We start from the raw sequence: 19215 nt of genomic DNA, 5'->3' as shown, positions 1-19215 counted from the left end.
TCCTTCGATAGCGCCGCCGCCGTGCGCTGCCGTTCCTGACAGTGCCGCCTCCTCTGACATCATTCTCCGACCGACGGGTCTCCGCCCATCGCCGTCGTGGCAGCGGCTTGCCCGTTGGCTTCGCCGCCTTCGGTTCGAGCGACAAGAGCTCCGCGGCCATCCCTTTCCAAGCTAAGTTCTCTTTTACTACTTGGCATACACTATGTTTCAAAAAGTGGGAAGTAGCTATGTTCAAGATCCAAGTTAAACTCTTATTATGTAGTTCTCTGTCTGATCGAAAGTATTGGTATGTGGTTACTATGTTGGGATTTTTTTTCCTAGTTGTTCCGTTACTTTCGTTGATGAGACTCCATCTAAGATGCTTGCTCTTGTTATCCTGGTGGATCCTACTGAGCTTCTATGTTCATGGCTATGTGTTGTGGTTGATCTACATGATGCGAAAGGTTGTAGTTATGGGGTTTACCTCAGTTCGATGAATCCTCTCGGTTTATCCTCTTACTGCCACTGCCTCGTGCCGCCGCTCCTCACTCCGTCGCACTCCTTGCCTTGTGCAAATTTGACAGAATGTAGATGTGGAGTGGGGGAGGGGGACGGCGGTATTTATAAGCCAATGCCTTGTTTCTTGTGTTTGAAACTTGGGGGCAAAGTCTCCTATTTTGGGGCTTCCAGCTTATCTCTACTATGTGTTAATCCAATTGTTGTTGCCTATTTGGTGAAATTCTGGGAAATAGATTCCCTTTCTTGGCTGGCTCCTTGAGCCTCGATAAAGGGGACTCCATTCTTCCATTCTTTTTGGCTTGTGGTTGAGTTCCCTTAGAGTGTCCACAATGGTGGCCTTCAAAGGCCACCAAATGTGGCCCGGCCACCATTCGTGGCTCTCTTGTGGCCTTCACAATGGTAAAAGTCAATATTAACTAACAAGGGCCACCAAATGTAAAAAATAACAAGGGCCACCAAATGTGGCCCTCTAAAAAAAATTTAATTTATTTTCTTTTTGGTTAATGCTATTTTTTAATTTAACTATATTAAATTTTTTGTAGACTAATAATTTGTGGATCAAACATGATTTAATAAAGTTACGAATTATAGATAAATTTTCGTCGTATTTTTGATAGGGGAAAATTCTACAACGAAAATTTTTAAAAAACACAACCTAAAAAGATTAAAAAAACGCCACCGCTACCTACTCGGTTGCGTCATCGGAATCCGGCACATCTTCTTCATCTTCTTCACCTCCTTCACCGCCATCGGAATCCGGCACAGCTCTACTGATCCGGCCGAACTTCTTCCGGATTTGGCCTTCATCACGGGAGGCACTGCCTTCTGGTTTGAAGCTGTTGTACACCGTCAGGACGCGCCTCCAGAAGCAAATGTCGGTCTGATCCGTGCCGATGACCGGATTCGTCGTGACCGCCTCCCAAGCCCGCGCAACAGCGAGGGATTCGTCGTCGTTGTACTTCTCGCCCCGCCGATCACCACCGCCTCGGCCACCGCCGGTCGCCGGCTCTCCGTCTCCGTCTCCGTCTCCGCCTCGCCCACCGCCGGTCGCCGTCTCTCTGCCGCCTCGCCTCGCCTCGCACCGCCACCGCCTCGCCTTCCACCGCCGCCGCCGCCTCGCCTCCCACTCCCACCGCCGCCGCCTCGCCCCCCACCACCGCCGGTTCGGCGACCCCCGGTGGGGGCCTCCATCTCCACACTACCGGATGTCGGGGTCTCCGGTGTACCCATCAATTGTTCCCATGTGAATCTATCAGATTCAGACAGAGGAGACTGAGAGTATTGGAATTGGGAGGATTGGAATTGAGAGGATTGGAAGTGCTGGGACGGGTTGTTGATCGCGTCCATATTCGGTCGGTAGTCACCGAACCCCGATGGTTGGCGAACCAAGTTCCTCTGCTGGGATGGCTGGACCCGGAATTGGGGCGATTGCGGACTCCACGTCTGATTGGGGAAGTTGCCGTATCCCGAGTCTCCATACCCCGGGGAATTACCATCTCCACCTTGCATTTTTTGTAGTGTTTGAAAGTGAAAATGAAGGAAATGGAAGTGTACAAAGATGTGGAAAAATGGAAATGGGAGGGAGTGTATTTTTATAAAATAATTTTCGAAAAAAAAAAAAAAAAAATTTCGGCGGCCCGCTGCAGTGGAGGGCCGCGGCCGCGGCTCAGCCTCGTCTCTCGCCTCAGGGCCCCGGCTCTCGGCTCTCTGCAATGGGGGGCCGCGTGAAGGCCACGGGCCGCGGCTCCCCCATTGTGGACACTCTTACTTTGTGGCGGCTTGGTTTGATTCCCAATTGATGCAAAGTTAGGAATGGACAATCGTAGCTGATCTCACAGCTAACGCTGCAGCCTCTTGGCTGTTCTATTTTGCCTAGTACTTCTACTTCCTTAATTGAGCTTGAGTCTTCTTTTCTCTTTCTTATGTGCCAAAAATTTGATACCCTTATTGGTGTCACATTGTAGGTGAAATCGCGAAGATATGGAGGAAGAGAAGAGGGGAATCTTGCTACATCACTTACTTTGTTTCATTGCTAAGTTTAGCAATTGTTTAAGCATCAGACTTTGAGTAGCTTTTGACCAAGTCCCAATTTAGCTCCTAATCTGATGTTAGCTCCTCTCAAAGTTTAGAGTAGGGTGAGTCGTTATTTTGTTCTCACAGTGTGGGAATGGGAATCGAGGCATGTATTACTTTGTATTTAAATTTTCCTCCAAGCATTTTTTTATAAAGATCTCCACTCTTATTACTGAAGTAAAATTTCCTTGCACTTCAATTTACCCCAACAACAGTTCTTAATTTATTCCAAAGTCGGAAATTACAACAGAAATTCTTCGTCCACACGCCTTCTAAACGAAATTTAATTAAGCTAATAAATCTGATTTATCTCGAAAGAAATGAACGAAATTCTGGGGCGTCACATACAGTTATGTAAAAAAACAGATCGATTCGCCACCGCACGTGACGCTGATCCGACGGAGATTCAGAAGCAGCAGTCGCTGTAACAAAGCCTTCGAGAATCCGCCAAAGCAACAAATCACTCTAGCAAGAACATGATTTGGGCAAAAAAAAGATATCTGTTGAATAAATTTTCCCTATCTATAATACAACGAATATTTGGTTTTAATTTTTTATTAAATTATGCAATTTTTTTCTAATTATTATAGTCCGATAATTTTTATTCTAATTGAATTAAAATATACCAATAATTGTTAAAATAATGTGGTTTGTGACTGTGGCTTGTCCACTATTAGGGTGGACAAGTTCTATTTTGGTCGTGGACAAAAATTTGTGGCTTGGCCTTGGAGTTGGCCAAACTATTATGGACACTCTAAAGGAGATTTGGCCTCTAACTCTAGGTGCATCTTCCAATGCATAAAAGGGAAACCATCTCTCATGCACAAGTGTGAAGCCTTGGGAGATGAGCTTCCGGCAATGGGTTAAGGTCTCCCCCTTAACAGACTATTGTGTACCATGATTGAACCCCTCACATGATGTCGGGTCGGAGTATGTAGGCCGCCAAGGCGATGGAATCGCTTTTTTTTGCTACAAAGAAAAACCATGTCCTCCTCATGAATTGAATTCTTTTCTTTAAGAGCATCCACATCCGTGCTCTTGCCACTTTTATTACTTTTTTACTCTCTGCTCTTAGGCAAGAGCACAACACTCACATCCATGCTCTTCCGCAAAAACATGCTCAAGGGTCCCACCATTCTATTATTCAATTTAAATAAAAACATTTCCACAATATTAAAATGCATTAAAAATATCCGGAATACTATTACAAATTACAAAAAAATTAAAAATTACATAATTAAAATCCTAAAAATTAAAAAATACATAATTAAAGGCTAAAAATTACCCCCGTGGAAGACTATTCCTCTGGCCCTATCCCCAATGTTCTTCGGAGACCCCGTATCATTGCTAAATGTGAATCAAGTTGCTCGGGGGGTCATATTTGACCTATCGGCCAAATTGAGTTGGGCCAAAAGGGTCCACAACGAGTTGGTGGGGGGTTGAGGTGGCACAAGGGAGCGGGAGCGGGGGCGGATGGAGTCGCTGCACGACGGCGGTTGGTCGTCGCCTTCTTCCTTCCTTGCGGCCGGCGTTGGGAACTGCTCGGGCCGGCGTCGAGGCTACCCAAATTAGCTCCGGCGAGCTGGCTAGTCACCTCATCCTCGTCGGCGTTGGATAGGGATACCGACCTTGACCGTTTGTTGGAGGAGCTGGAGGAGGATGATACGTCTCCCCTATATTTCGGATGCACACGTACCTCCTGCCAGGCGCTGAGATACTTGAACGGTTTGTAATTTATGGATTGGTAGGTCGCCAAGACGACACTGATGATGTCGAGCTCGCTCGTACCGCTTCCCGCCGACCGCTCTTCCTGGAGGTAATACCCCTGGAACTTTTGGATTTATTCGTTGGCTCTGAATATGGCATTGCGCACCATACTTTCATTGCGCTCGATGGTTCTAGCCGGGCAATTTTCATTGTACCGCTAAGAGACGCGCCACCAAAACCTATCCCCGCTTTGGCTCGTGCCTATCTCCAGAACTTCGGAGATAATCAAATAGGCTTTGAATAATTGATTCATTTCCGCCGGAGTGTACGGGGTGCGGACACCACGAGGAGTAGGAGTAGGAGTAGGAAGAGGAGAAGTTTGAGAGTCGCCGCCGCCGTTCCCTCCCGATCTGGGTTCGGGTGCCTACCGGTATCGCCCATCGAGGGCGTCTTGGTCGTCCACCAAGTAAGGCCGGTATCCACCCGGAACTTGAGAACCTTGGGTTTGAGGAGGGGCCGAAAATTGTGTTTCCGGACTAGGAAATGGTTGTGAGCCGAACCATTAGTGGTTCCAACCGCGGGAGTCGGAGGGGTGATCGCCGGAGCCGGACATTTTTTTTTGTAAGTAAGAGTGAAAGATTGAGAATTGATAAGAGAAGATGAGAGAATTTAGATGAGAATTGTGTAGTGTAGTGTGAAACTTTTGTGTGGAAGTGAGGGTATATATAGATGAAAATGTGAATTTTGGGGGAAAATGGGGCCAGTCATAAATGAACCAGATAAATCGAACAGCCATTAATTCCCCGATTTGAGGCTAAATCTGGACATTCATGGATAACCGAACATGCCCTTAATTGTGAATTAGGCTACATTGGCTTCAAATTTATTGGCGGTCTCTACTATGGCAACGAGTCCGTCTGTTTTTCCTTATCTCTTTGTCTTCATTTTGCCGCTGCCCGTGACAATGTGTAAGCTACTCCTTTCAAATTGTTTTGGTCTATTGGATTTATTAATATCTCTATTGGATTTGAAACCTTGTTTGTAGTGATGTTACTTGTATGCTTGTATTCTAAGTATAATCATTAATTATAATAGTTAGGATCCGCACCATAAGAAATCCTAACACAAGTTTTTGTATTATACAAAAACATTTACAAAATGCAAATCACACTTGAAATAGTTACTCATAGTACTTTTTTTTTTGTTCTTACTTGAGGTACTGACATGTATTCCACAGAAACAACGACAAGGAAATTTTTGAGTGATGAAATAAAATCGTCCAAGAATGGGCAAACAAAGTACTAATACTATTTACATCAGAAATTGAGGAAGTTTTTCTCCTTGAAGCTTTCAACAGTATCCTTGAGGCTCACCTCTGCAGCCATGAAACTCACTCCCAGACTCTCTGCTTTCTTCCTTGATACCTCACCAATCGGATTATCATCCACCCTACATTTTCCATTTTCCATGACATTTATAATTCATGCAATTTGTAACATTGATATCCAACCTTATAAGTTATGAAAACAAGATTATAAATAATCAAGAAGAAGCGGTTAAAAAGAAATGACCTAATCTGAGCATCCACGATGGAAGGATAAAGTTTATGCAAGAGGTGTCCGAGCTGAATGCGAGTCATTGATTCCGCAACAAGAAGATACCTCCCTCTAGCTGATGATTTCTCAAAACCCATAATATGTGCATAAGCCACATCTCTAACATCCACGCATTGATACAAAGGAAATCCAGGCTTTCCTGCTCCAAATCCAATCACGTTGTTAATACTCTGATTGATTTCCCACACAAGAAGAATATGTACCTTTGACAACGTCCAAAACAAATTGAGAAGTGAGATTTAGAGTTGGCTGAAGAAGAGGGCCAAACACAATCCCGGGATTCATTACTACCAAATCGATGCCATTTTCTCGTGCAAATTCCCATGCGGCTTGCTCTGCCAATGTCTTTGAAAGACAATACCATTCCTATGAATATAGCCCATCAAATTTAAATATTTTCAATAAATCATGTATAAATATAAATTATATATTGTGATGTATGGGTGGCTTTGAGCATAGCAGGGGATCCATATCCAGAAATGAAACCTTATTTTCGTGGCAGAAAGAGGGATCAGAATGCCAGGTTTCATCAACAACAACACCGGGGGCAATAGGTTTTCCGTTGTAGACGACTGCTCCGGTAGAGGATGTCAAGACAACCCGTCTAACAGATTTTGCTCGGCGACATGATTTCAACACATTCAGAGTTCCATTCACCGCCGGATCAATTAGGTCTGCCTGTAATTACTCATGACATGATCATGGCAACCCAGTTTGAATTGAGAAATCACCAAACAAAGATAGTATGATTTGATTAACCTGTGGGTTTGTAGTGGCAACAATAACAGGAGATGCAGTATGAAACACGCCGACGCAACAATCAATTACAGAATCAAATGATCCTTCCTCGACTAAATCGGCTTCTAATAACTCTAACCTCTCCTCGGCTCCTTCCAGTGCCTTCAGATGCTCAGTTTTCCTCGGATCACCTGTCCAACAAAATAGAAATTCTTTCCTTTTTGGCGGTTTCCAAAAAAATAGAAATACTCCATGCATTAGAATTAGCTGACACAGTTAAAAATAGAAGTACTCCATTTTGTTAAAAGTTCTAATTGTATTTGGAAATTGATCTCTATGAGAAATTAACTATTCAAGCCTCATATTTTATGAAGAGAGTTAGTTGAGAGAACTGACTGAGGTTGCGAAGAGTGGCTTTAACAGTGTAACCACGGTGGAGCAGTAGTTTGACAATCCATGATGCAACGTATCCAGATGCTCCTGTCACACACACCACTTCTTCTTCAACTCCACCTCTACTCATCCTCGTCTGCAGAGCTGTTAATTTTGTCCTGAATTTATCAACCCAAATTAATCCAAACGTTATTGATATTTCTGTCACGTTTGCATTGTTTTGACATATTTGGTTTTTGCGATATTTTCTGTTGCTAATTTGCTTTCATAGAGTAGACTAGAGACGTGTTGGATCTTTTATCCGTCTTCAACCCAAATACTCCCTCCGTCCCGCCGCGATAAGACTACCTCCATCGGTGACTATATCACCAATGTCACCCATATAAGACAAAAAAAGCCATAAATAAAAATAATTATAAATGAAATTCAATGACCCAACCCTCCCAATTCAATGTCACCCTGCCGCCCTTGGCAAAAAGTGGGAGTCAAGGACACATGTCATCTTCTTGTTTTTTTTAAAAAAAATTAAAAAAAAACTAGCTTCATATATTTATATCATATATATGAAGGAGGAAATTACAAATCAACTCCTATAACAAGGAGGAAAGACAAATTACGCCACCCAGGGTTCGAACTCGAGACCTCCAGGAAGGACGCGGTATCCAACACCCTTTACCGCTAGGCCAAGGGGCTTGGATCACATGTCATCTTCTTGTTGGATGTGCGATATTTAATTAATTTTAATTTTCTTTTACTACTTTAATTTGTTAGTATTATTTTATTCAATTACTTATATATCTTTTATTGTACTTCTTTTATTTTAATTACTTATATTTTTTATTATTTCTTTATTATTTGCTACTTTTTTATTGTGCTTCATTTTTTCTATATATATCCCGCTAAGCATGTAAAACTCTTCACAAACAAACTAACTTTCTTTTCATTCTTGTTTTGATAAATTTGGTTTCATGGATCCAAATTATCCACACTATCGTCTTGTTTCCCAAACCATCAAAATTTCCAAAATTATCAACAATTATCAGAATATCTAAACTCTCAATTTTCTGCAAATCCAGAGTATTCACAAAACCTTGAATTTTCTCCAAATCTAAGTCAAATTCCTACATCTACTGAAATTCCCACGTCTGGAAATATCACCCGCAATTTGTTCGGAGATGTCCAACAAGCGAACAAAAATCAGAGGAGCTCAAAAAATGTAAGTTGGGGTGTGAAAGAAGATATAGCACTTATGTCTTCTTGGGTCTACGCAAGCGAAGATAGTGTGCGTGGTAAAAATCAGAAGGGGGATACCTTATGGCTAAATGTCCATAAATTGTATCATGAATGCCAAGCACAAAATCCAGATGAAATTAACAAAAGAAATATGGACTCTTTGAAGGGTCGATCGAAACGACTTAACGGAAACGGCAACAAATGGGTGTCTGCTTGCAGAGCTGGCAACGCCCGAAAGAGGAGTGGAATGAGCGACCAGGATGTTGAGAATGAAGCTCATAGCATCTACAAAGGCGACGGAGGCAACGCCTTTCAAGATTTGATAGTGTTTAATGAAGTTATGAGTAAACATGAGAAGTGGAGTGTTCATGATGCAACACAGGTATTTCCTGACAATGAAAATTTTGCTAATGAACAGGATGGTAGCAACTCAAAGAGGACAAAGACTTCTGAATCCGGCGAGTATACTATCCCTTCAAATCTGGAAACTCTCACATCTGGACATTCAACTAGTTCCCGACCTATAGGCAGCGACAAGGCAAAAAGAAAAAGGAAAAGGCAAGGTAACACAATCTGATTCTATTAATGCACAATGCGTTGCAGATCTTCATGCACTTAGGCTAGCTAAAGATAATGAAAACGAAATAGCAAGGGCTCGACTGCAGCTAGAACGTGAAAAGCTGGATAAGCCCTCTATGAAGATGTACCAAAAAATGTTGCTTAAGTTGTTGGAGAAAGAGCACTTGTCCCCAGAAGATCAAGACATGAAACGCAACCTAACGGAGATTGTGTTTGGAAAATGAATGTTTTTAGTTTGAGATGAGTTTGGTGTGAGAATAAGTTATGTAATATTAGTTTGGTGTGATCTTAGTTGTAGTAATATTTGTATGGTGTGCTTTTAATTATGTAATGTTAGATTTGTGTGGTCTTAATTTGCTTCATTTGGATCTTTGTTTGCACTTTATGTAATATAAATTTATGTAATACTCCATTCGTCCCATTAAATATGCAACATTTGCTTTTCGGCACAAGATTTTATGTAGTGTTGTTTTGTGAGTTAATGAAAAGAGAGTAAAGTAAGAGAGAAGAAAAAGTAGAGAGAGTATTGTTTCCATTTTTAGAAACGTTTCATTTTTAATGGGACAGACAAAAAAGGAAAACGTTTCATTTCTAATGGGACAGAGGGAGTATAAGTTAGTGTCACATGCATTTTCTGTAAAAGTAAGTGGGATGTCACAAACATCATTTTTTTTACCACATGCATTTGCATATATGAGTTTGATATCTGTTGTGCATTTACCAGTAAAAATAATTATTAAGATGTCAGGAACATTACTTCTCTCTCACATGCAAAATTAAGTGGGATGTCAGAAACAATATGTCACATGCATTTTCTGGCAAAAGTGATTGAAATGTCACAAGCGTAATTTCTTTATCACATGCATTTTCTGACAAAAGTGATTGAAATGTCACAAGCTCATTTTCTGGCAAAAGTGATTGAGATGTCACATGCATTACTGCAAGTGTGTGTATCAAATTTCTTTATAAAGTGATTGATATGTCACATGTCACATGCATTACTGCAACTGTGTCTATCAAGTGATGGAAATGTCACAAACGTAATTTTTTTATATGCCACTTGTAAACACTATTTAGTTTATAAATAGCTTGTGAATTTTTTTTGAAGATAACACCAAATACTCACTCCACTTCCAAAAAAATGTCTTCCAGTGAAAACTCATCACTTTCATCAGATTCAAGTTATGATGATTCAAATACCATTGCACTCAATCAATGGGAAGAACGAGTTTCTCAACAAAATCATCAAATTTATAAATTGTTGAGAATATGTTATCTAACATTCCTAATCTAACTGCAGGGGTCCAAGCTTCTAGAGTCAGAAAAAGGTATTGTGAAAGGCAACGCGAGATTGGTGCTGAGCGTTTGATCAATGACTATTTTGGTCCCAACCCGACGTACGAACCAGAGGTGTTTCGACGCCGATTTCGCATGCACAAATCCGTATTCCTTCGGATAGTAGAAGCTGTAATTGCTAACGATGAGTATTTTCAGGAGAGACGCGATGCTGCTGGGAGACAAAGTTTTTCCTCTTTACAGAAGTGTACATGAGCTATGCGGGTGTTGGCGTATGGGACATCATCCGATGTCGTCGATGAATATTTGTGGATGAGTTCAACGGCGACAAGAGATTCTCTAATGCATTTTGTTGATGGTGTTATTTTTATGTTTTGGTGCCACATATCTTAGAAGACCTACTGAACAAGATATGGCTAAACTTCTATATGTAGCAGATCAACGTGGTTTCCCAGGCATGATAGGGAGTATAGAGTGCATGCATTGGCAGTGGAAAAATTGTCCTAATGCATAATATGATGGTAGAAGATGAACGTGATACATATCAAAATTATTATGATGCCACTGAGTTTATTCAAGATACGCATACAAGAGTACATGAAGAAAATGTTGAAGCCTTTTGCTATTCCACTCAACGGATCGGGAGCTTGTCATCATATATGACTAATCGAGCTCAACTCCGCAATAGAGAAGCTCATATTGCTCTGTGAGGAGATTTGATTGAGCACATTTGGATTAAATTTGGCACAAACAATTAAATATGTACTAATGTTTATCTTGTTTAAGCTAGCTTTTTTTCACTCTTCATTTGTATTTTGGTTTGTTTATTTCTATTATCGCCTTGTATGTTTTAATGTGTGTAGTTTATTATTATATTGTGCTTTAATTATTTGAATATCTAATATTTTCTGTTTTAAATTTGAATCATATACTTTTTTATTATAATTTTTAAACATTATTTAATATATCTAAATTAATTATAAATCAAAATATTAATATAAAATATATGAAAAAGAAAATATTTAATTGGGTTGGGTTGGGGTCACTGATGGAAGTAAAAAAGTTGATGTGGGTTGAATTGAGGGAGGGTTGTGTATGTGGAGGATAGAGAAATGAATATTTTATTAAAAGGTTGATTGGGGTTGGGTTGGGTAAGTGTCACGGATGGAGATAGTCTAAGAGTCAAGTTTTACCATTTCAGTCCGTCCCACAATAAAAGTCATATTTCTCTTTTACGGTAAGTAGACCATGCATTCCACCAACTTATTCTACTCACATTTTATTATAAAACTAATATATATAAGTAGGACTCATATTCCACTAACTTATTCAACCTATTTTTTTTATATTTTTTAAAACTCGTGTATAACTAAATAGGACTCTTATTCCCGGACGGAGGGAGTAATGATTAACATGATGACACACAAGTACATATCACAAAATAGTAGTACTAGTAGTAGTAATATTTTAAAGTTCAGAATTTTTTATAGAGTAAAGATCAAAATTGATCATAAACATATGATCATTTTACGATTTTGGTTCAAAACATTACGCTTTGAATTATTGCATCCCATAAATTTCTACTTGGGCCACAATCAGTCCAAAATAGACAGAACTGTCAAATATTAACAATCAGTGATTTTTAATCGGATTTTGACCCAATTAATCATTTTGATTATAATTTTTAATTATTTTAAAAATAAAATTATTATTTATTCTAAATAAAAAGAAATGAATATAAGATTCATTAAGAGCATTTGCAACAGTGGACGGACGGTGTCCGTCCGTCCGTGCCAGCGGCACGGAAGACGTCGTCCGCCGCTGGCACGGACGGACGGACACCGTCCGTCCACTGTTCACGTCCGTGCCAGCGAGCAGGTGACGTGGCCGGACGTGATTGGGCAACGGCATAGCCGTTGCATTCGAATTTTTTTAAAAAAAATCCGTTTTTAATAAAAAAACCGATTAAAAATAAAAAAAAATATTTTCCCACTTCCCAAAAAAAATATATCCGTTTTCTACCGTTTTCTACGCACTTTTAATTTTTTTTAAATTCCCCCCCCCAAAAAAATACACATTTTCATCTATATTTACCCTCACTTTCACACCAAAAAATTCACAACACACTACACAATTCTCATCTACATTCTCTCATTTCCATTCTCATCTACATTCTCTCATCTACATTCTCAATCTTTCTTCCACTCATACAACATAACAATGTCCGGCCAAGGCGATCACCCTCCGGGCTCCCACGGTTGGAACCCCGATTGGTTCAGTTCACAACCGTTTCCTAGTCCGGAAACGGAATATTCGGCCCCTCCTCAAACCCAAAGTTCGGGCGTTCCAGGTGGCTATCGGCCTTACCCGATCAACGACCAAGATGCCCCCGAAGGGCTATACGGGTGGACACCCGAACCTAGAGCGAGGTCGACTGCCCACTCCCAAACTCCGACTCCTTCTACTCACGGTGTCCGCACACCGTACACTCTGGCGGAGATGGAGCAATTGTTCAAGGCTTTCTTGTCAATCTCCAAAGATCCGGAGGTTGGCACGAACCAATCCGGCGATCACTTTTGGTGGCGCATTTGTCGCCGGTACAATGAAAACCGGCTGGAGGGAACAATCGAGCGCAACGAGAGTATGGTGCACAACGCCATCTACAGAGCCAATGAAGAAATTCAAAAGTTCCAAGGGTATTACCTCCAGAAAGAGCGGTCAGCGGGGAGCGGCCAGAGCGAGGTCGACATCATCAGTTCCGCCATGTCGACCTACCAATCCATGAACTACAAGGCGTTCAAGTACCTCAACATTTGGCAGGAGACGCGGTCACATCCGAAGTAAAGGGGAGTCGTAACATCCTCCTCTAGCGGCTCCTCCAAACGGTCAAGGTCGGTATCCCTATCCGACACCGGCTCCGAAGACGTGGTTAGCCAACTTGCCGGAGCTAACTTGGGTATCCCCGACGCCGGCTTGAGCGGTTCCCAATGCCGACCGCAAGGAAGGAAGAAGGCGGCGGCAACCGCCGTCGCGCCGCGACTCCATCCGGCGATGCTCCCGAACCCACTCCCATTCTCGTTCCCGTTCCCGTGCCCTATGCGCCACCTCCACCCCCCACCAACTCGTTGTGGGCGATTTTGGCCCAACTCAATATGGCCGATAGGTCCACTATGACCCCCTCACAACTTCGATCGCACGAGGCCATGATATTGGGCCTCCAAAAACAAATGGGGGGTAGTGTCGCCGGATGAATAGTCTTCCACGTGGATATTTTAGCTTTAATTATGTAATTTTTAATTTTTAGTATTCTAATTATGTAATTTTTAATTTTTAGGATTTTAATTATGTAATTTTTATTTTTTAGGATTTTAATCATGTCTTTTTTATTTTATTTGTAATTTGTAATATTATTTTGGTTTTTTTAATGAATTTTAATATTATGGAAATGTTTTTATTTAAATTGAATAATAGAATGGTGGGACCCTTGTGCTCATCCTTGCGGAAAAGCACAGCTGTGGGTGTTGTGCTCTTGCCTAAGAGCAGACAGAAATAGTGGCGCCGGGCCCACAACCGTGCTCGTTGGCAAGAGCACGGTTGTGGGTACTCTAAGGCTCCTCGCCTCCCCTCCACCGTTCCAGCACCGTACACTCCCGAGAACCCGCTGCTCCGCCTCCACCCCACCCTGACCCCCGCTTGCAGCCTCTCCCTCTTCAATCACAACTTCGGCAACACCTACAACCTCCCATCACCACCGCAGACTACTCTTCCCCCCTCAACTGCAACTGGTCCAATGTCGTCCTCCAATTCTCCTGTGCCTCCAACGGCATGCAATATGACTGTGTTTCCACTGTCTGGCTCGGCGGTGCCGAGCTCCTCCGCACCAGCACCCCGTAGTCCACCCCTCAAGGGATCTCCTGTACCTTCCGCAAAGACATTACTCGCTACTCCACCCTCTCCGCCATGCTCGAGAACATCGTCGACGACTTCTACATCGGCAACTTCCACATCAACACCATCTTCCTCTTCAACAACGTCATAGAATCCCCACTCAAATCGAGTCCTAAAAAACACATATGCAACCCCCAACTGTCATTCGCTCCCACTGTGTCGCTCGAATTGGACCAAATCCTTGTCGAATTGATCATCCCGGTGTCCGCTGTCGGAGAGGAATGGTTCTAGTTCAGAATCCAGAGCGTTAACGGCGTCGTTTACAGGGAGATTCAAATCCCTAGCAACACGTACAGAGTCGTGGTCGAGGTCTATGTCTCCACTCACGGTGACGACGAATTATGATATTCAAACCTGCCCGATTACTACATTGAGAAAAATAGATTAAACGTCAAGAGCGGCAATGGCGTCTACCGCGAGGTTCTCGTCAAGCTCGATACAATAAGAGCTTTCAACTTACATTCCGACAAAATCGAGCTCACTCCATTTCTAGGTATGCTGCTCGACGACAAACTGCACAATTTCAGATTCGTAGTCGCCGAATCGATCCCCTTCTGGCTCGTGGACGCCAAGTTTAAAAAAATTAGAAATATCAATGTTGTTTTAATTCATTTTTAGTATTTTAAATTTATTAGTTGCTAATAAAAATTAAGGGCGCTAATAATCAAAATTAAGAGTTTAACTGGGTAAAAATAAGATTAAAAGTCGTTGACGGTTACTATTTGATGGCTCCATCCATTTCGGACTGAGTCTGACCCGAGTTGAAATATGTGGAATGCAATGATTCAAAACGTAATATTTGGAACATAAATCATGAAATGGTCATATATCTAAGAACACGTTTTACTCTTTTTTCTAACAAATAAGTTTACCGTTTAATACATTAGATGACACAGTTATATTTAACCGGAAGGGATCAGCTGAGGCATAAGCTAATCCACCATATAATACACTAATAAAAAATAAACATGTGGAATTTATTTAGTCATTACTCCTACACTGCAACTCCTTTTTCTTTAAGAGGAAGAAACACGCGGATGAGAGACTGGACGCGGTTGTGGAGGTTGAGGCGGGGGCCGACGAGAGCTGAGGTCGAATCGGGGAGGCGGGCTCTGTCGGCGGCGTCGGCGGCGGAGGGAGGAGGGGATTGAGGATTGAGGCGGAGGGCGTAGAGAGGCGGCTCGATCCGGAGCCTGCGCTTGCGGCGGCGGCGTTCGGCTGCGGCTTCCTCTGCGGAGGAGAATCCGTAGGAGCGCTGCGAGATGAAGGAGGAATTGTCCAGGCATTGGGGCTGGGAGTGTTGAGCGGCGGCGGAGAACTGATTGGGGGTGAAATTGGTGGTAGGATACGGCGGATGAGGGGGATTGGTGAGAGGGGTATCTGTAAAGTGAATGAGATTGCTATAATTTTGAATTTCCTAACTTAGAATGCCAAGCTTCAGCAGTAATCACTCACAAACACATGCGCGTCTGTGTGCGAACAGAGAGATAAGAGAGGGAAATCGGTGTTTCTTTCTCTTAAAGACAAAGGAGTTGCAGTGTAGGGAGGGAGAGAGTAATGACTAATGAGTGAAGATATGAAGGTAGTCTTTTATTTAATTTTATAAATAAATTCCACATGTTTATTTTTGATTAGTGTATTATATGGTGGATTAGCTTATGCCTTAGCTGATCCCTTCCGATATTTAACTAAGCAGGCGCGGGACCACAAAATAAAAGGACTATATGAACTTTGGCGTGGTCCCTGATTATGTGACCGCAAGTTGAGAGAGGTTAGTGGTTATGATTCAAACTAACATTTATAGATACTTAAAACTACTCTCCCTCCATTTATCAACAAATATCCCACTTTTACTGGCTAGAGTTTTTAAAAAAAAATTAGTACTAGTATTTAACTTAGTAAAAGAAATTTGTACTTTGGATTTTTAATAAAGTATGAGTGGACGGAGTTGATGGAATATAGTCATAGAAATTTATGGGTTCCGTCCTAAAACTAATCGGTGATAGGAGGAGAGGTCTATGAGCCTTATATAATATGTGGACTCCGACGAACACCGGCGTGGGATAGTTATATTTGTGGAGTATATTTTAGTTTCAATTGCCAACAAATAGGGTTTGTTTTGAAATGAAATATTTATTGGTTTACGAACCAAAAAAAAAGAAACATTTAATAGGAAAGGGAGGATGAAATCCAAGCCAAGTTGCTCTAGTGGCAACCAGCGCTGGATATCCGTGTCCCTTTCCCAGGTGGTCGCGTGTTCGACCCCTGGTAGACGCAAACAATTTCACCCTTCCTCCTTATTTAGGAGTTAATTTAAAAAAAAAAAAAAAAAAAGGGAGGATGAAAAATACTAATCAGCTTTATTTTCATAACATATGGAGTGATAAATTTGAGATAAACATAATGTTCTTTATTCAAGTTAAACTTAGTTATGCCTATTATCTTTCTCATCTCTCTCATCCTCAACATTAAGTCAACGTCAGAGCTGATGTCCTAGTTCAACTTTCATCTCCATTGTAACCGTTCATTTATTTCACAGTGGCGATGAGATTTTGGGAATTTTCGCTATGCAAGTCCTTTTAAAATTATGTAGTAGTACTATTTTGTAGTTTTGCAATGCGTTTCTCATACTTAGTAGCAAGTAGGGATGTCAATCGGGTCATGTCAGATTGGAGCCAAGCATTACTCCAAACCAATATGCCTTGAATCCAACCTAAGCTTGGAACTTGGTCCATTTCCAGTTTGAATCCGACACAAATCTACTAAAATCTGTCTAATAATCTAAATCTATCTGAAGAGAACGTGCAATGAAAGAAGTCTAACTGCCAGCCGCTCCTGTGCTTCAATGATAAACAACTCTCTTTATATATATATTGATTTGGACCACTTGGAACACATGTTGCAATGAAATTAAGATGAAGAACAGGGCCTAATTATATCAGAAACAACAAGAATTAAGTACTACTACTACTACTACTTCACAAGGTAATCAAATTTCTGTCCCGGAAGCATTCAACAGAGTCCTTGAGACTCTCCTCAAGAGGCCTAAAACTGATGCCCAAACTTTCAGCTCTCTTTCTAGATACTTGGTAAGGGGGCTTAGTCGGCCGATTCTCGGTTGTTGGGAGGTTGAGAGAAGGGAAATTGAGTTTCAAAATGTCGAATGCTTCAAACGAATAAGCCACCCTCCCAACCAGGCAGTATCTGCCGTTCGCAGAAGGATTCTCCATTGCTATAATATGTGCAAGAGCAACGTCTCGAACATCAACATACCGGTACACACCATTAGGCAGCAACTGTTTTCCTGCACATATATAATTACATAATGTTACATACATATTACATTACATGAAATGAATTTGGAAATTGGAATACCTTGTTTGATGAGATTGAGAAGAGCAACACAGCTCAAGTTGAGAGATGGCTGCAGGGGAGGGCCAATGGTGAAGCCTGGGTGTAATGTAACCAAGTCCAGCCCATTCTCTCGCGCCATTTTCCACGTCGCTGTCTCAGCTAGAGTTTTAGACAGAGCATACCATTCCTGCAGGATTCATTTTAATTTCGTCACCAATTGATTTCCTAACTGCTAAAATAAACAATACCTTCTTCTCCCGGCAGAAGATTGGATCCGAAAACATTGTCTCGTCTACTATAACATCATCACTTAGGTTTAACGAATCGTGGTTGAACATAACGGATGCAATCGAAGATGTGATGACAACTCTATTGATGGTTGATGATTTAATGCAGGAATTGACGGTGCCCTTGAGCGCATGATCAATTAGCTGTGTCTGGAGATGCCAAAATGTGTAATCAATGGAGTAATTCACACCATTAATGAAAGGGGGAATTAGATTAGGGATGAGAACCTGTGGATCGGAAACGGAAAGGGCAACGGGTGATGCAGTGTGAAAGACTGTTTGGCAGCCATCAACTGCAGAATCGAAGGATCCTTCCTCGAGTAAGTCGGCTTCGTATAAACGCAATTTCTCATTCGCTCCTTCGAGTGATGTTAGATGCGCAACCTTGCTTGAGTCACCTGCAATTTTATTGATTACAACACAATTCATATGCAATTATGAAGAATTGGGAGAAGATAATAAGATAAATTGAGAGAGAGGGGACTGACGGAGGTTCCTGACGGTGGCCTTAACAGTGTAGCGACGCTGGAGGAGAAGCTTAATCAACCAAGACGCTATGTAGCCGGATGCTCCTGTAACACATACTACCTTTTCCATTTCTGATTTCTCTCTCTGTGTGTCTATATGGAGAAATGAAGGTCAAATAGAGAGGAGAAATGGGCGGCCTCTTTGTCATCTTCCAATAGCGGAATATCATATGCAACCACGATTCGTCGTCTATTAGTATAACTGTATTTGGATTGCCGCCATGCAACTGATTTTGTTCAAGGTCCAAAGAAGTGGTCTTCCCTTCCACAATAGTCTATTTTGTCATTTCTGTCCGTCTCATAATAAGAGTTTCATTTCATTTTTATTATAAACAAATGACCCTTTCGTTTTTCACATGTGTTTTGAAAAAATCATAATAAATAGTTAAAGTAGAGGAAAAGTAAAATAACAAAGAGAATAATATAAAAGAGAGTCACTTTCATATTATTCTCTCTCTTATTTTACTTTCCCTCTACTTTAACTATTTATTATGATTTTCCCAAAACACGTGTGAAAAACGAAAGGGGTCATCTTAACTGGGACGGAGGGAATAGTATATATAAGTGAGACTCATATTACACTAACTTATTCAACTTACTTTTTTTTACATTTTAAAAAATATGTGGGTTGTGGCCAAACCAAATAGGCCTCCGATTGTGGGAGGGGGGAGTATCATTCACATTTGGATTGTCTTGCAATGCTGAATATACAAAATTGATAACAATCAAACCATTAACACCAAGCGTTTGCAGTCCAACGGTTAGGATAATTGCATTCCAAGCAATAGACCCGGGTTCAATGCATTCCTTCTTTTTCAAACTTTTATTCAAATGAAAGGGGGGGGGGGAGATTAATCATTAAACAACTCTACCCCAACCCAACGCTTGCTGTACCATATATCTTTTCAAACCAAAACTTGCTTAAATATGCACATTAAATGTAATTCCTTATTTTAGCAACTAAAT

The 19215-nt window shown here is 41.4% G+C and overlaps 2 protein-coding genes and 1 long non-coding RNA gene across 4 annotated transcripts; 1 reads left to right on the top strand and 2 right to left on the bottom strand.

Moving 5' to 3' along the window:
• Positions 1 to 5428: 5428 nt before the first annotated feature.
• LOC121805816 (phenylacetaldehyde reductase-like) lies at positions 5429 to 7339 on the bottom strand. The gene is made up of 6 exons (XM_042205826.1): positions 7029 to 7339; positions 6654 to 6823; positions 6381 to 6572; positions 6098 to 6260; positions 5850 to 6033; positions 5429 to 5727 (listed from the first exon to the last, which is right to left on the bottom strand). The coding sequence occupies exons 1-6, from the start codon at positions 7153 to 7155 to the stop codon at positions 5595 to 5597; spliced, it is 969 nt and encodes a 322-aa protein (XP_042061760.1). The 5' UTR covers positions 7156 to 7339; the 3' UTR covers positions 5429 to 5594.
• A 7549-nt stretch (positions 7340 to 14888) lies between these two features.
• On the top strand, positions 14889 to 17966 carry LOC121805550. Its single transcript, XR_006051509.1, has 3 exons — positions 14889 to 15663; positions 15778 to 15852; positions 17832 to 17966. It is a non-coding gene; the product is annotated as an uncharacterized LOC121805550 (long non-coding RNA).
• LOC121805547 (phenylacetaldehyde reductase-like) lies at positions 16995 to 18506 on the bottom strand. Of its 2 annotated transcripts, XM_042205449.1 has the most exons (5): positions 18211 to 18506; positions 17951 to 18120; positions 17684 to 17872; positions 17457 to 17622; positions 16995 to 17385 (listed from the first exon to the last, which is right to left on the bottom strand). In XM_042205449.1, the coding sequence occupies exons 1-5, from the start codon at positions 18317 to 18319 to the stop codon at positions 17060 to 17062; spliced, it is 960 nt and encodes a 319-aa protein (XP_042061383.1). In that variant the 5' UTR covers positions 18320 to 18506; the 3' UTR covers positions 16995 to 17059. The 2 variants fall into 2 exon arrangements, with proteins under 2 accessions (XP_042061383.1, XP_042061382.1); XM_042205448.1 differs by having other exon boundaries at positions 17684 to 18120.
• Positions 18507 to 19215: the final 709 nt, after the last annotated feature.

This window comes from Salvia splendens, chromosome 5 (genome assembly GCF_004379255.2).
Source record: "Salvia splendens isolate huo1 chromosome 5, SspV2, whole genome shotgun sequence".
In the NCBI taxonomy this organism is placed as follows: Eukaryota; Viridiplantae; Streptophyta; class Magnoliopsida; order Lamiales; family Lamiaceae; genus Salvia; species Salvia splendens.
Note: the sequence above shows the minus strand (reverse complement) of the source record. Positions and strands in the feature narration are given on the sequence as shown.

Excerpts from the sequence above, each read along its gene's own strand:
- LOC121805816 (XM_042205826.1), bottom strand. The coding sequence starts at position 7,155 with ATGAGTAGAGGTGGAGTTGAAGAAGAAGTGGTGTGTGTGACAGGAGCA. Across the intron at positions 6,824-7,028 it reads AGCCACTCTTCGCAACCTCA|GTGATCCGAGGAAAACTGAG; the intron begins GTCAGTTCTCTC and ends TTTGTTGGACAG. Across the intron at positions 6,034-6,097 it reads TGTTTTGGACGTTGTCAAAG|GAAAGCCTGGATTTCCTTTG; the intron begins GTACATATTCTT and ends GATTTGGAGCAG.
- LOC121805547 (XM_042205448.1), bottom strand. The coding sequence starts at position 18,319 with ATGGAAAAGGTAGTATGTGTTACAGGAGCATCCGGCTACATAGCGTCT. Across the intron at positions 17,623-17,683 it reads TCTTCTGCCGGGAGAAGAAG|GAATGGTATGCTCTGTCTAA; the intron begins GTATTGTTTATT and ends TGAATCCTGCAG. Across the intron at positions 17,386-17,456 it reads TCTCAATCTCATCAAACAAG|GAAAACAGTTGCTGCCTAAT; the intron begins GTATTCCAATTT and ends ATATATGTGCAG.